Here is a 13055-nt window from a genome sequence, read left to right on the forward strand (position 1 = left end):
ACTATGAAATTTTCCAATGGTTTTCAAATTCTAATATTTATGAAATGTATCTGCAGAATAAATTCTTCCTAAAGTTCTAACAATCCTTCCTTCTCATCCTTACCTACCTTCTTTCTCCCTCGCATATCCCAAGTTGAATAAATTCAAACACATCTTCAATTTGATCCTGACCATTTAATTTTCCATATTTGTCTCTATCAGAAGATGACCATAATATTTGTTTTTTCCATACCTTGCAGTTTTTGCTTCTCCTACTTATGACTGGGCTTGAAATTCTGGCTGCTCTCATGGGCTGCTGAGGAAACAAGCTCTTTATGAAGATGTAATGACCAGACGCATTCCGCAAGGTGTGATCAGCCGCTGGCTCTGTGCCTGCAGCAGGGATGCTGCTGGCTTTCAGATTCCAGTCAATGTCATCGTCCTGCTACTGCTCCCAGGAACAAAGATCAAATTCAAAATCACAGCGCCCACTGGAGGTTCCTGCAAAACATTTCCCAATTTGTGGTAAAGAGAAGGAGGAAACTATCTGACTTTAAGGCATGCAATCCAAAACTACAGTGGTCGTGACACATCACATAATATTAAAAACTTTACAATATCATCCTGACAGCAACATTCAAACAGTATTTTAGTTTGCTACACAAAGTTATTTCTATGGGTTGTGTAAGTTTATTTCTTCACAAATCTGGTTCCCAGTCTCAAAACCAGTGAGAAAATATTTTAGCATTGCACACATTTTCTCTACCAAGTACCTATTTGGTCAATGTAATTTGTTTATTTATTTTCTTTTTATGAAATTTAGTGGAATGACACCAGCTAACAAAATAATACGGGTTTCAGGTGCTCCATTCTACAACAGATCGTCTGTATACCGAATTGTACGTTCACTACCCCAAGTCAAGTCTCCATCTATCACCACTTATCCCCCTATACCCTCCTCTACCTCCCTCCCATTCCACTCTCCACCCCACCCCACCCCTGGCAATCACCACATTGTTGGTCATGTTCATGAGTTTTTCTCTTTTTTTTTGCTCTCAGTTGCTTCCCTCCTAGTTCCATCCCCCACAGACAGCTGTCAACCTGTTCTCTCTCTCTCTGAGTCTCTTCTCTATTTTGCTCATTAGATTCCACATATGAATGAAATCTTATGGCATTTGACTTTCTCTGTCTAGCTATTTCTTAGCATAATGCTCTCCAAATTCATCCATGCTGACACAAAGGGTGATATTTCCTTCCTTTTACAGTAACATGTCTTCTCTCCTTCATCTTTGCTTCTCCAGGCTTGGTAGGAAATTTAAGAAGTTTATTATTTCACAATACAGTTGGGCTTGGGAAATGTTGCTTAAAGCATAAGTTATTAATAATGATAATTATTTTGTAAATATATCCTCATTTTAAGGATAGAAAATTGTGAAGCAGAAAAGGTAAAAAGTTCAAAGATTTGAAAATTTATTATAAGTTGCAGAAATTAAATGTTAAGTTGCATTAAATACCAACTATCTCTTTAGTATTTACAAAATATCTTATTACTAATGTTGTTTAAGTTTTTTTCTTCCGTTTCCTGGATACTAAGAATTATTGAATTAACTTCTTGAATTTCTGCATGAGGGATCTATCTACTTCTGATAGAGAAGTAAAGAAATTCCCAACTATAATAATGGCTTCAATAATTTCTATGCAAGACTATTAGTTTTGTCACACATAGCTTACATAACATTCTGTTGTTATGTACTTACTCATACACTGTCATGCCTTAGAGAATTCAGCCCTTTATCGTTCTGTAACGCTCTTATTTATCTATGATAGCTTTCTTTCTTTGATGTCAGCTTTGTCTGAAATTTATATAGCTACTCCAGCTTTCTTTTGTTTAGTTTAACCATGATATATATCCCTCCATATATTTACTTTCAATTTGTACATGTGTTTATATTTAAAGTGGGTTTCTTATAGGCAACATATAGTTGGGTCTTTTTTTTTATCCACTCTGAAAAATTATTTTTAATTGGTGGATTTAGATCATTGATGTTCAAAGTGATCATTGAGAAAGCCCAATTAATATCTTAAATATTTATTATTTTCAATTCATTGCCCTTAATTTTTTATCCCATTTTTGTCTTTTAAACTTTTTCTGCTTTTTATGGTTTTAATTGAATATTTTGATTGCATTTTCTCTCCTTTCTTAGCATATTAGTTATACATTATTATTTTTTTTACGGATTTTCCTAGTGTTATATTATACCTTTACAAATAATACAAATCCACTTTCAAATAACATTATGTCCCTTCATGAGTACTGTAAGTACCTTATAACAAAAAATATAATCTTTATTTCTTCCTACCATTCCTTGTACCATTGCTATAATACTTTTATCATATATAAAAGCATACATGAATATATAAATATATATATGAGATATAAATAAACATAAAATGCATTGTTGCTATTTTATTTTGAACAGTGTTATCTGGTAGATCAATTAAAAATAAGAAAAATTAAATGTTTTATTTTATCTTCACTTATTCCTTCTTCACTCATGGCCTCCATTAATGCAGATCTGATATACAACATTTTCTGTCTATATCATTTTCCTTCTCTCTGAAAAACAACATTATTGGAGTGAGGGGGAAGCCTACCTTCAAGTGTCCCTTTTTCCTCACAGCAAAGGCATATAAGCCTGGCAGGATTTAGCTCAAAGACCTTCCTATATTCAGTCTCTTCCAGCCCTGCTCCAGCCAACTATGACCTAACCTTTCCCAGAATGCTGGGGTTTGCCACTGAAGGCTGAAGATGTCCAGGGCCATTGGCCCCATCTATGACACTGCGGATGAGCCTAGGGTATTTCTTCCAAGAAGCAGGTAAACTGTTCTCACTTGCACAAAAGGCCACTTAACTATGTCTTGCCTGAATAGTCAGGTTTTTTATTCTTCCCTCGAGGATCTCTGTTGTGGGTGTTGATAGTCCTATTTTCTGCTGCTTTGCTTAATATATAGTGTTTCTTTTATTCCTCCTACCTCAATGCCCTACTCATTTTTCAGGCTGGGACCTACTCTTAATTTAGAGCTCTCTCTCTCCCTTTTGCCAACTTCTATTATGAATTTACCTTTGCCACCCAGCTTAGCGTATCCCAAGGTTCTCTTTACCATGCCACAGTCGCATAGCTCCAGGGAAAAGCAACCTGGTCTCATCTCTCCAGGCAGAGGAGAATAGAAGCTCCATCTCCACACATGCTGCAGATGGCTTTTCCAGTCTACCTGAATCATTACCAGCTAGAAGCAGTAATCATTGGGACTTGGAAGTGAGCTGCAAAGTATAGAATTGTGACAACAATTCCAGTGCCATGCAGACTTTTCCTGGATGTGGACTTTTTCTGGACTCCTGCTCCTTGTGACAGCTCCTAACGGACTGAACTGGGGTTGGGTTGCATTTGCAGGGATTTGGAATGGTGTTGGTGTCAACTTGGACTTGGTGAACATGCTAAGGATACTACTCTTTTATGGATTCTTGCTCTATTGGCCAAGAATTTGCTTAAAGGCTTTAATCACTGTAAAAAAAAATAGAAGACTGGATAAAGAAGATGTGGCACATATACACTATGGTAAACTACTCAGCCATAAGAAATGATGACATCGGATCATTTACAACAAAATGGTGGGATCTTGATGACATTATATGAAGTGAAATAAGTAAATCAGAAAAAAAAACCCCAAACCAAAAAACAACATTATTGCAAGGTACCACTAGTGGCAAAATAGTCCCCCTTTTTGTCTAAAGCAGTCTTTCTCCTTCATTTTTTAAAAAAAAATTTATTTAGACAATTAATTTCAACAGGGTGAGATTGATTAATTATATACATAGATTCAGAGAAAACATCTCCAGATTATTTTGACATTTGATTATGTTGTACACTCATCACCCAAAGTCAAACTGTCCCCTGTCACTTCTTATTTGGTTTCCATTATGCCCCTACCATCACCCTCACTTCCCTTCCTTCACCTCCCTTACCCTTCCCCTGGTAACCACCACACTCTTGTCCATGTCATGAGTCTCAATTTTGTGTCCCACCTATGTATGAAATCATACAGTTCTTAGTTTTTTTTCTGATTTACTTATTTCACTCAGTATAATGTTATCAAGTTCCATCTATGTTGTTGTAAATGATCCTATGTCAGGGGTCCCCAAACTTTTTACACAGGGGGCCAGATCACTGTCCTTCAGACTGTTGGAGGGCCAGACTATAAAAAGAAAACTATGAACAAATACCTATGCACATTGCACATATCTTATTTTAAAGTAAAAAACAAAACAGGAACAAATACAATATTTAAATTAAAGAACAAGTAAATTTAAATCAACAAACTGACCAGTATTTCAATGGGAACTATGAGCCTGCTTTTGGCTAATGAGATGGTCAATCTGCTTCTCTCACTGACTACCAATGAAAGACATGCCCCTTCTGGAAGTGCAGCGGGGGCTGAATAAGTGGCCTCAGGGGGCCGCATGTGGCCCGCGGGCCGTAGTTTGGGGACCCCTGTACTATGTCATCATTTCTTATGGCTGAATAGTATTCCATAGTATATATGTACCACATTTTCTTTATTCAATCATCTATTGAAGGGCTTTTTGGTTGTTTCCATGATTTAGCCACTGTGAACAATGCTGCGATGAACATGGGGCTGCATGTGTCTTTAATACCAGTGTTTTTCAGTTATGGGGGTATATACCCAGTAGAGGAATTGCTGGATCATATGGTAGATCTATTCTTAATTTTTTGAGGAACCACCAAACTTTCTTCCATAATGGTTATACTACTTTACATTCCCATCAACAGTGAATGAGGGTTCCTTTTTCTCCACAGCCTCTCCAACACTTGTTGTTACCTGTCCTGTTGATAATAGCTAATCTAACAGGTGTAAGGTGTATCTCATTGTACTTTTAATTTGCACTTATCTAATAGCTAATGAAGGTGAGCATCTTTTCATATATCTGTTGGCCATTTGTATTTCTTCCTGAGAGAAGTGTCTGTTCATGTCCTCTTCCCATTTTTTTATTGGATTGTTTGCTTGTTTGTTGTTGAGTTTTATGAGTTCTTTGTATATTTTGGATATTAGTCCCTTATCTGTGCTGTTGTTTGAAAATATCATCTCCCATTTAGTTGGCTGTCTGTTTGCTTTGTTGTCAGTTTCTTTTGCTGTGCAAAAGCTTCTTAGTCTGATGTAGTCCCATTCATTTATCTTTGCCTTCACTTCTCTTGCCTTTGGAGTCAAATTCATAAAGTGCTCTTTATGGCCAAGGTTCATGAGTTTAGTACCTATGTTTTCTTCTATATACTTTATTGTTTCAGGTCTTATATTTAGATCTTTGATCTGTTTTGAATTAATTTTAGTACAAAGGGACAAATTGTAGTTGAGTTTCATTCTTTTGCATGTGGCTTTCCAGTTTTCCCAGCACCATTTATTGGAGAGGCTTTCTTTTCTCCATTGTGTGTTTTTGGCTCCTTTTTGAAAGATTATTTGACCATATATATGTGGTTTTATTTCTGGACTTTCTATTCTGTTCCATTGGTCTGAGAGTCTATTTTTCTACCAATACCATGCTGTTTTGATTATCATGGCTCTATAATATAATTTGAAATCAGGTATTGTATTGTACCAAGCTTTATTCTATTTTCCTTGGTAGTACTTTGGCTATTTGGGTTTTTTTATAGTTCTGTATAAACCTGATGATTTTTATTCCATTTCTTTAAAAAATGTCACTGGAATTTTGATGGGAATTGCATTAAATTTTTTTATCACTTTGGGTAATATGGTCATTTTGACTATATTTATTCTTCCTATCCAAGAACAAGGAATATTTTTCTATTTCATTGTATCTTTTTTGATTTCTCTTAATAATGCTTTGTAGATTTTATTATATATAGGTCCTTTACATTCTTTCTTATGTTTATTACTAGGTATTTTATTTTTTTTGCAACGATGAAGGAGATTGTTTTTTTTGAGTACATTTCCTGATGTTTCATTTTTGGTATAATGGAAGGCAATAGATTTCTGTATATTAATTTTGTACCCTATGACCTTACTGTATTGGTTTATTGTATCTAATAGTCTTTTTGAGGAGTCTTTGGGGTTTTCGATACATAGGATCATATCATCTACAAAAAAGTAAAACCTTTACTTCTTTCCCAATATGGATGCCTTTTATTTCTTTCTCTTTTCTGACAGCTCTGGCTAGAACTTCCAGCATATGTTGAATAAGAGTGTAGACAGTGGGCAACATTGCCTTGTTCTTAATTTTAGAGGAAACATCTTCAGTTTTTTGCCATTTAATATGATATTAGCTGATGGTTTGTCATAAATGGTCTTAATTATGCTGAGATATTTTTCTTTTATCCCCATTTTGTTGAGTGTTTTAAACATAACATGATGTATTTTATCAAATGCCTTTTCTGCATCCATTGATAGAATCATATGGTTTTTGTCCTTTGTTTTGTTTAGTGTATTATGATAACTGATTTATGTATGTTGAACCATCCTTGTTATTCCGGGATGAATCCCACTTGGTCATGATGTATTATTTTTTAATATATTGTTGTATTCAATTTGCTAGTATTTTGTTTAGGAATTTAGCATCTGTATTCATTAGAGATAGTGGTCTGTAGTTTTCTTTTTTGTGTTGTCCTTGCCAGGTTTTGGTATGAGGGTTACGTTGGCCTCATAAAATGTGTTTAGAAGTATTGCTTCCTCTTCAATTTTTTGGAAGACTTTGAGTAGAATAGGAACCAAATCTTCTTTGAATGTTTGATAAAATTCACTAGTATAGCCGTCTGGCCCTGGACTTTTATTTTTTGGGAGGTTTTGATAGTTTTTTCTATTTCCTCCCTGCTTATGGGTCTGTTTAGGCTATCTACTTCTTCATGACTCAGTCTAGAAAGATTTTATTGTTCTAGGAATTTTTCCATTTTTTTTTAGATTGTTAAATTTGGTAGCATATAGTTTTTCATAATATTCTATGATAATTCTTTGTATATCTATGATATCTGTGGTAATTTCTTCTCTTTCATTTTGGATTTTGTTTATATGAGTCCTTTCTCTTTTTTCCTTAGTGAGTCTTGCCAAGGGTTTTTCAATTTTTTTGATATTTTCAAAGAACCAGCTCCTTGATTTATTGGTTTTTCCTATCGTTTTTCTGTTCTCTATTTCATTTATTTCTGCTCTGATTTTTATTATTTCCTTTCTTCTGCTGTTTTTGGTTTGCCTTTGTTCTTCTTTTTCTAGTTCCTTAGGATGTGATGTTTAGTTGTTTACTTGGGCTCTCTTTTGTTTGTTCATATAAGCCTGCAGTGATAAGAACTTCCCCTTATTACTGTTTTTGCTGCATCTCAGAGAATCTGATGTGTTGTGTTGTCATTTTCATTTCTCTGTATGTATCTTTTGATCTCTGCTTTTATTTATATTTGACCCATTCATTTTTTAGATGTTATTTAATTTCCACATTTTCATGGGTTTGTTTACTTCTTTTTTTTGCAGTTGAATTTTAGTTTCAAAGCTTTATGATCAGAGAATATGCTTGGTATAATCTCTATCTTTCTAAATTTGTTAATGTTATTTTTGTGGCCCAACATATGGTCAATTCTTGAGAATGTTCCATGAACCCTGGAGAAAAATGTATACTCTGGTGCCTTGGGATGAAATGTCCTGTAGATGTCTATCATACCCAATTGTTCTAGTGTTTTGTTTAAGGCCCATATTTGTTTATTGATTTTCTGTTTGGATGAACAATCTAGAGCCATCAGAGGTGTATTGAAGTCTTCACTTATGACTTTTTTTTTAATTTTTTATTTTTAGATCAGTTAGTAGATGTCTTATATACTTTGGTGCTACCTGTTTTGGTGCATCTATTTTAAGAAGTGTTATGTCTTCTTGATTCAATGTCTCTTTTATCATTATGAAATGACCATGTTTGTCTCTGATTACCTTTTCTGTCTTTAGTCAGCATTATTAGATATGAGTATGGCTACACCTGCTTTTCTTTGGATATTATTTTCTTGGAGAATTTTTTTCCCACCTTTCACTTTGAATTTTTTTTTATCCTTATAGCTTAAATCTCTTTCTTGAAGGCAGCATACAGTTGGATTGTCTTTTTTGATCCACTCTGCTACCGGTGTCTTTTTATTGGTGAGTCCAATCCATTTACATTTAATGTAATTATTGACACTTGAGGGTTTCCTATTGCCATTTTATATATAAAATAAATAGCTCTGTATCTTGTTTGGTTCTTCTCTTTTGTTTTTCTGTAATTTGATTTTGTTTGGTTGTATTTCATACTTCTTTCTGCTGTTTCTTTTTCTTTAAACCATGTGTTTCTGTAGTGGTTTTTTCAGGGGTGGATACCATTAGGTAATAAAAAGTATATATATCATATTCATTGTAGTACATTATTTCATGAGTGCTTCTGCACTCCATCCTCCTTTGCTACTATTAATCTTTGCCACTTTGCTATTTTGTTTTTGTTGTCACAGATTATTCTTGTTTTTATTGTGAACTTGTTGGGCTTTTATTTGTAATTTTGTTTTGTTTTATTCTTTGTATCGGTTTGGATAATCCCTTTTAGTATTTCCTGAAGTGGGTGTTTTCTGGTGATAAATTCCCTTATCTTTTTTGTATTTATGAATGTTTTTATTTGAAGGATAGCATTGATGGATATAGTATTCTTGGCTGGAAGTACCTCTCTTTCAAAACTTTAAATATTGGGGTCCACTCTTTTCGGGCTTGTAGAGTTTCTGCTGAGAAATCTGATGATAGCCTAATGGGCCTTCTTTTATATGTTGTATTCTTCTTTTCCCTGGCTGCCTTGAGAATTTTTTGTCATTGGTTTGTGATAAATTCATTACAATGTGCGTTGGATTAGGTCTGTTTGAGTTAAGGTAACTCAGTGTTCTGTTTGCTTCTTGGATTCAAGGCTCTAATTCTTTTCACAGGCTTGTTTGACTATGTTCTCTATTCCATTTTCTCTCTCTTTTCCTTCTGATATACCATTATTCTTATGTTGCTCTTTCTGATGGAGTCAGACAATTCCTGTACGGTTTTCTAATTTTTTAAAAATTTAATAAGTCTCTCTCTTCTCTCTGAAGTGTCTCTAGTTTCCTGTGTTCTACATCACTAACTCTCTCCTCTATCTGGCCTGTTCTATTAGCTAAGCTTTTTACCTAGTTTTTCAGTTTATGTATTGAGTTTATAATCTCTCTTTGACTTCTTTTTATATTTTCAATTTCCTTGGTAATGTACTCATTTTGTTCATTGAATTGTTTTTTGAGCTCTCTAAATTGCCTTTCCATGCTTTCTTGTACTTCTCTGAGTATTTTTAGCACTTCAATTTTTAATTCTCTATCATTTAACTCCAAGGTTTCCAAGCAATTGAAATTTTTTTCTAGAGATTTTTCATCATCTATCTGAGCTACTGCTCTATCTTTTGTATCCATTATATCTTATTTCTTTTTTTAATGATATTTGAGAATGCTATTTTTAGTAACACTAATAAGAGATAATTTAAAATATTATAAAATAAAAATTGAAAGAATACAGTGAAAAAATAAAAAATCTATTATGAGAAGTCGATAAAGAACTACAGATTATGGGAAGCCAGAACTGAGGGATAATGACAAAGAGATAAAGAAAATGAAGTAAAAAACATGCAAATTGCCACAAAGAAAAATATGAATCCAAAATAGAATAATTTTTTGATAAATGATGATCAAATGAGAGAAAAAGAAAAAGAAATAAAAGAGAAAAGAAGAAAAAAAAGTTAAAAAACAAGAATGAAAAATGTAACAACTATGAATAATGAAGTTTGAATGGTAAAGGAAAGAAGATAAAATGAACAATGTGGAAAAAAGAAAAATAAATAAAGAAAAAGAAGTTATAAAAAATTATTTTTTTTCTGGTTTTAAAAGTTAGCTTTTTTTCTGGCAGGTGGTGCTGTACTACCATTTGCCCCTGTTAGGCTGTTTAGCAGTGATTTGGTGTTGTGTCAGTATGGCAATGACTTCGGCTGGACCTCAGTTCCGTAGTCACAGGTCTTATTAGGGTTTGCAGGCTTTCACAATGGGAGACTCAGTTAGTTTTCAAAGTACGTCTCCTTACATTTCTCCCTCCTAAGCTAGCAGCCTGGGGACTTAGCTGTGAGGTTGCCTCAGGCACTACTTGCAGAGTAAGAGGCTCTAAGAGCAGCCGGGTCCTTCTTCCAGCACTGCTCAAAGCACAGTTCTGTGTAAGGCTGTGCCAACCAGAGCCACCAGCAAAAGCAAGCAGGGCTGGGAGCTGATTGCAGTCTGGTGCCTTTCTAAGGGCCAGCAGACTGGTCTAGCTGGTCTCAGCATGCTGGGGGGCTGGGAGCCAATTGCAGATCAGGTTGCTTTCTAAGGGCCCCCAGGCATGTCTTGTATACCTCAGCTCTCCACGGGTCTAATCTCCACAGGCTTTTCTCCCTTGTGCACCATTTGGTAGCCTGCAGCAAGCCGCGTGCACACCTAGCCCCCATGACTTCCGCAGTGCACATGGAGGTCTTCTCCTGCCCACTTAGTGCACAATGCCTGTGATCTCAGTCAGTGCTGGGAATGCAGGAATGCGATTGAGATCTGTATCCACTTACAGAGTGCGCGGCCTGGACAGGTTAGGCCTAGGGCTCCTGGCCCTTGTGTACTTCGTGCTGTTGGTCGGGGAACCGAGACCACACAGAAATGCTAGCTATGGCCCATGCAGAAGTCCACTGCTGACAATCTTGGGCCTAGCCCTTCTGCCCAGAAGCACGTGCACCCTTGCCAGGGCACCAGGTGGGGCCACTCGCACACCACCCACAATTGTGGACCAGGAGCACAGAAAGCCGCTCCAGCACTGGCCTCCATGGGCAACACAACTCACAACCTCTGTTGGAGCATGCTGCTTGTCCCAGCCCTGCATCTGCGATCTAAGGCCAAGCCGACATGCTCTCTCCTATGCTTGATCATTCACCCTACCCCAACTTCTTCCTCTACCCCAGATCTTTCATTTCTCTTGGTTCCAGACAAATGTAGCCCTTCCTCAGATCAGTGAGGAAAACAGAATACTCCGTTCTCCATCTTATTTCCTTCAGAGTGGATTATATATTCAGCTACCTTTTCACCTAATCATACCTTTGTCTGGTGTGGGTATCTTTCAGATGCTCCTGAGATTTTTTTCTCTGGCTTTAGTTGTTGCATTTGTTGAAATTTCAGGGGGAGAAATTGGGAGCACACCTCATGGTGCCATTTCTCTGATGTCACTACTCTCTCCTTCACTTTTGACTGAAAATTTTTCAGTGTATGAATTTTCATTTAGTAGCTTTTCCCCACCCTCACATTTTAAATACATTCCACTCTCTTCTTGACTACATGATGTCTGAGAAGAAGCCAGATGTCATTCTACCTATGTTCCTCTATAGGTAAGGTACTTCTTTCCAATGACATTTTTACATAATTTTACTGAAACTTTGATTTTTCTTTACTTTGAGTATAATGTGCTTAGGAAGGTGTAATTTTTTTGGCAGGGGGAGGAAAGGGTATTTATTCTGCTTTATAATCTCTGAGCTTTCTGAATCTGTGGTTTTGTGCTTGACATTAATTTGAGAACATTCTCAGTTGTTGTTTCACATAGTTCTTCTGTTCCTTTTCTCTTTCTTCTTCTGAAATTCCCATTACCCATATGTTATAGTTTGTCCTAAAGTCCTTGGATAGTGCGATGTAGTTTGTTGTGTTCTTCTCAGTCTTTTTGTTTTCCAGTTTTGGTGATTTCTGTTGTGAAATCCTCTAGTTCAGATATTTTTCTTAGTTGTGTCAGGCTATGAATAAGGCCATAAAAGGCATTCTTCATTTTGGTTACAGTGTTTTTCTATTTCTTAATTGAATTTATTGGGATGATACTGGTTAATAAAATTATACAGGTTTAAGGTGCCCAATTCTGCAACATATCTCTGTACATTGTATAGTGTATTCACCCCCCACTCCACCAAGACAAGTATTTGTCCATTACCATTTATCTCTCCTATACCCTTTTCAACTTCCCCCATCACCCATAATCTTATGGCTCCCAGGAAAGCTATTGGTTTTTCACTCTGTTCAGCATTTTACTGTTAGGACAGAGTTGTGACTTCCAAGCTTCTCAGATACAGAACTTGATAGTTGGAATTATACAAACATCTTTTTTGAATTCTGCACAGTAAATCACAAGGTTAATAATATAAGGTAAGATATTATAAAACCAAGTATTGTGTAATTGAGGTATAATATCTTATAAAATTTTATGTTTAGGCTACATTTTATAGTTTTTATTTTAAGCAAATATGCATGATACAGCATAAAACCAATGTGTGATTAATTTGATAATAAGAAATAAAATATACTATTTAGAATTATTAGATAACAGTAATTCTATATTAAGTTTTGTTTGAATATTACAACTGAAAATTACAACCATAATTTTATGTGAGATGGCATCCAAAGACTAAAAATACTTGAGAAAAACCCAAGTTTCAACATGCTGATCTATATTTAGATAAAGATCTCTCTCTTAAAGAACACTTGTTTGAACAATTGTTCAAATATTTTTAGGAAATTTTATCTAAATGAGAGTAGAAATAATTTTGCCACCAAAATTCTCAGGGAACTGCTATTCAATACCCAGGCCAAAGGAAGACAGAAATACGTTCTAGCTGAAACCATGGCAATTCCTAGATGAAAAATGATCACTATTGTATTACAGTATTCTTAAGAATTTCCAAAGTGTGCTAGGCATCAAAACCATGTTTTTCTTTATAGATACATTCTCCTGGTTAGCACAGATTAGATAAACATGTTTGAATATACAAAGTAATCCCTATTCTCTTTGTAGTCAATAAGGTGGAGAAAAACATACAGATTTTATCATGGTTTCTATACTATTTTAAAGTATGTAAGACTATGAAGATTAGAATTTACTTAATCATACTTTCCAGTAAAGAACTTGCCCAACAATAAAGTATGGTTTAAAATGATAATTTTGAGCTTTTG

General features: G+C 35.2%; 1 protein-coding gene across 1 annotated transcript in view; it reads right to left on the bottom strand.

Moving 5' to 3' along the window:
• Nucleotides 1–13055, bottom strand: part of MALRD1 (MAM and LDL receptor class A domain containing 1) — an 837423-nt gene that overhangs the window by 455537 nt on the left and 368831 nt on the right. The window contains 1 exon segment of the mRNA XM_066386561.1: nt 233–480. Within this exon segment, the coding sequence (XP_066242658.1) occupies nt 233–480 (248 nt within the window).

The sequence above is a fragment of the Saccopteryx leptura genome, chromosome 5, assembly GCF_036850995.1.
Source record: "Saccopteryx leptura isolate mSacLep1 chromosome 5, mSacLep1_pri_phased_curated, whole genome shotgun sequence".
In the NCBI taxonomy this organism is placed as follows: Eukaryota; Metazoa; Chordata; class Mammalia; order Chiroptera; family Emballonuridae; genus Saccopteryx; species Saccopteryx leptura.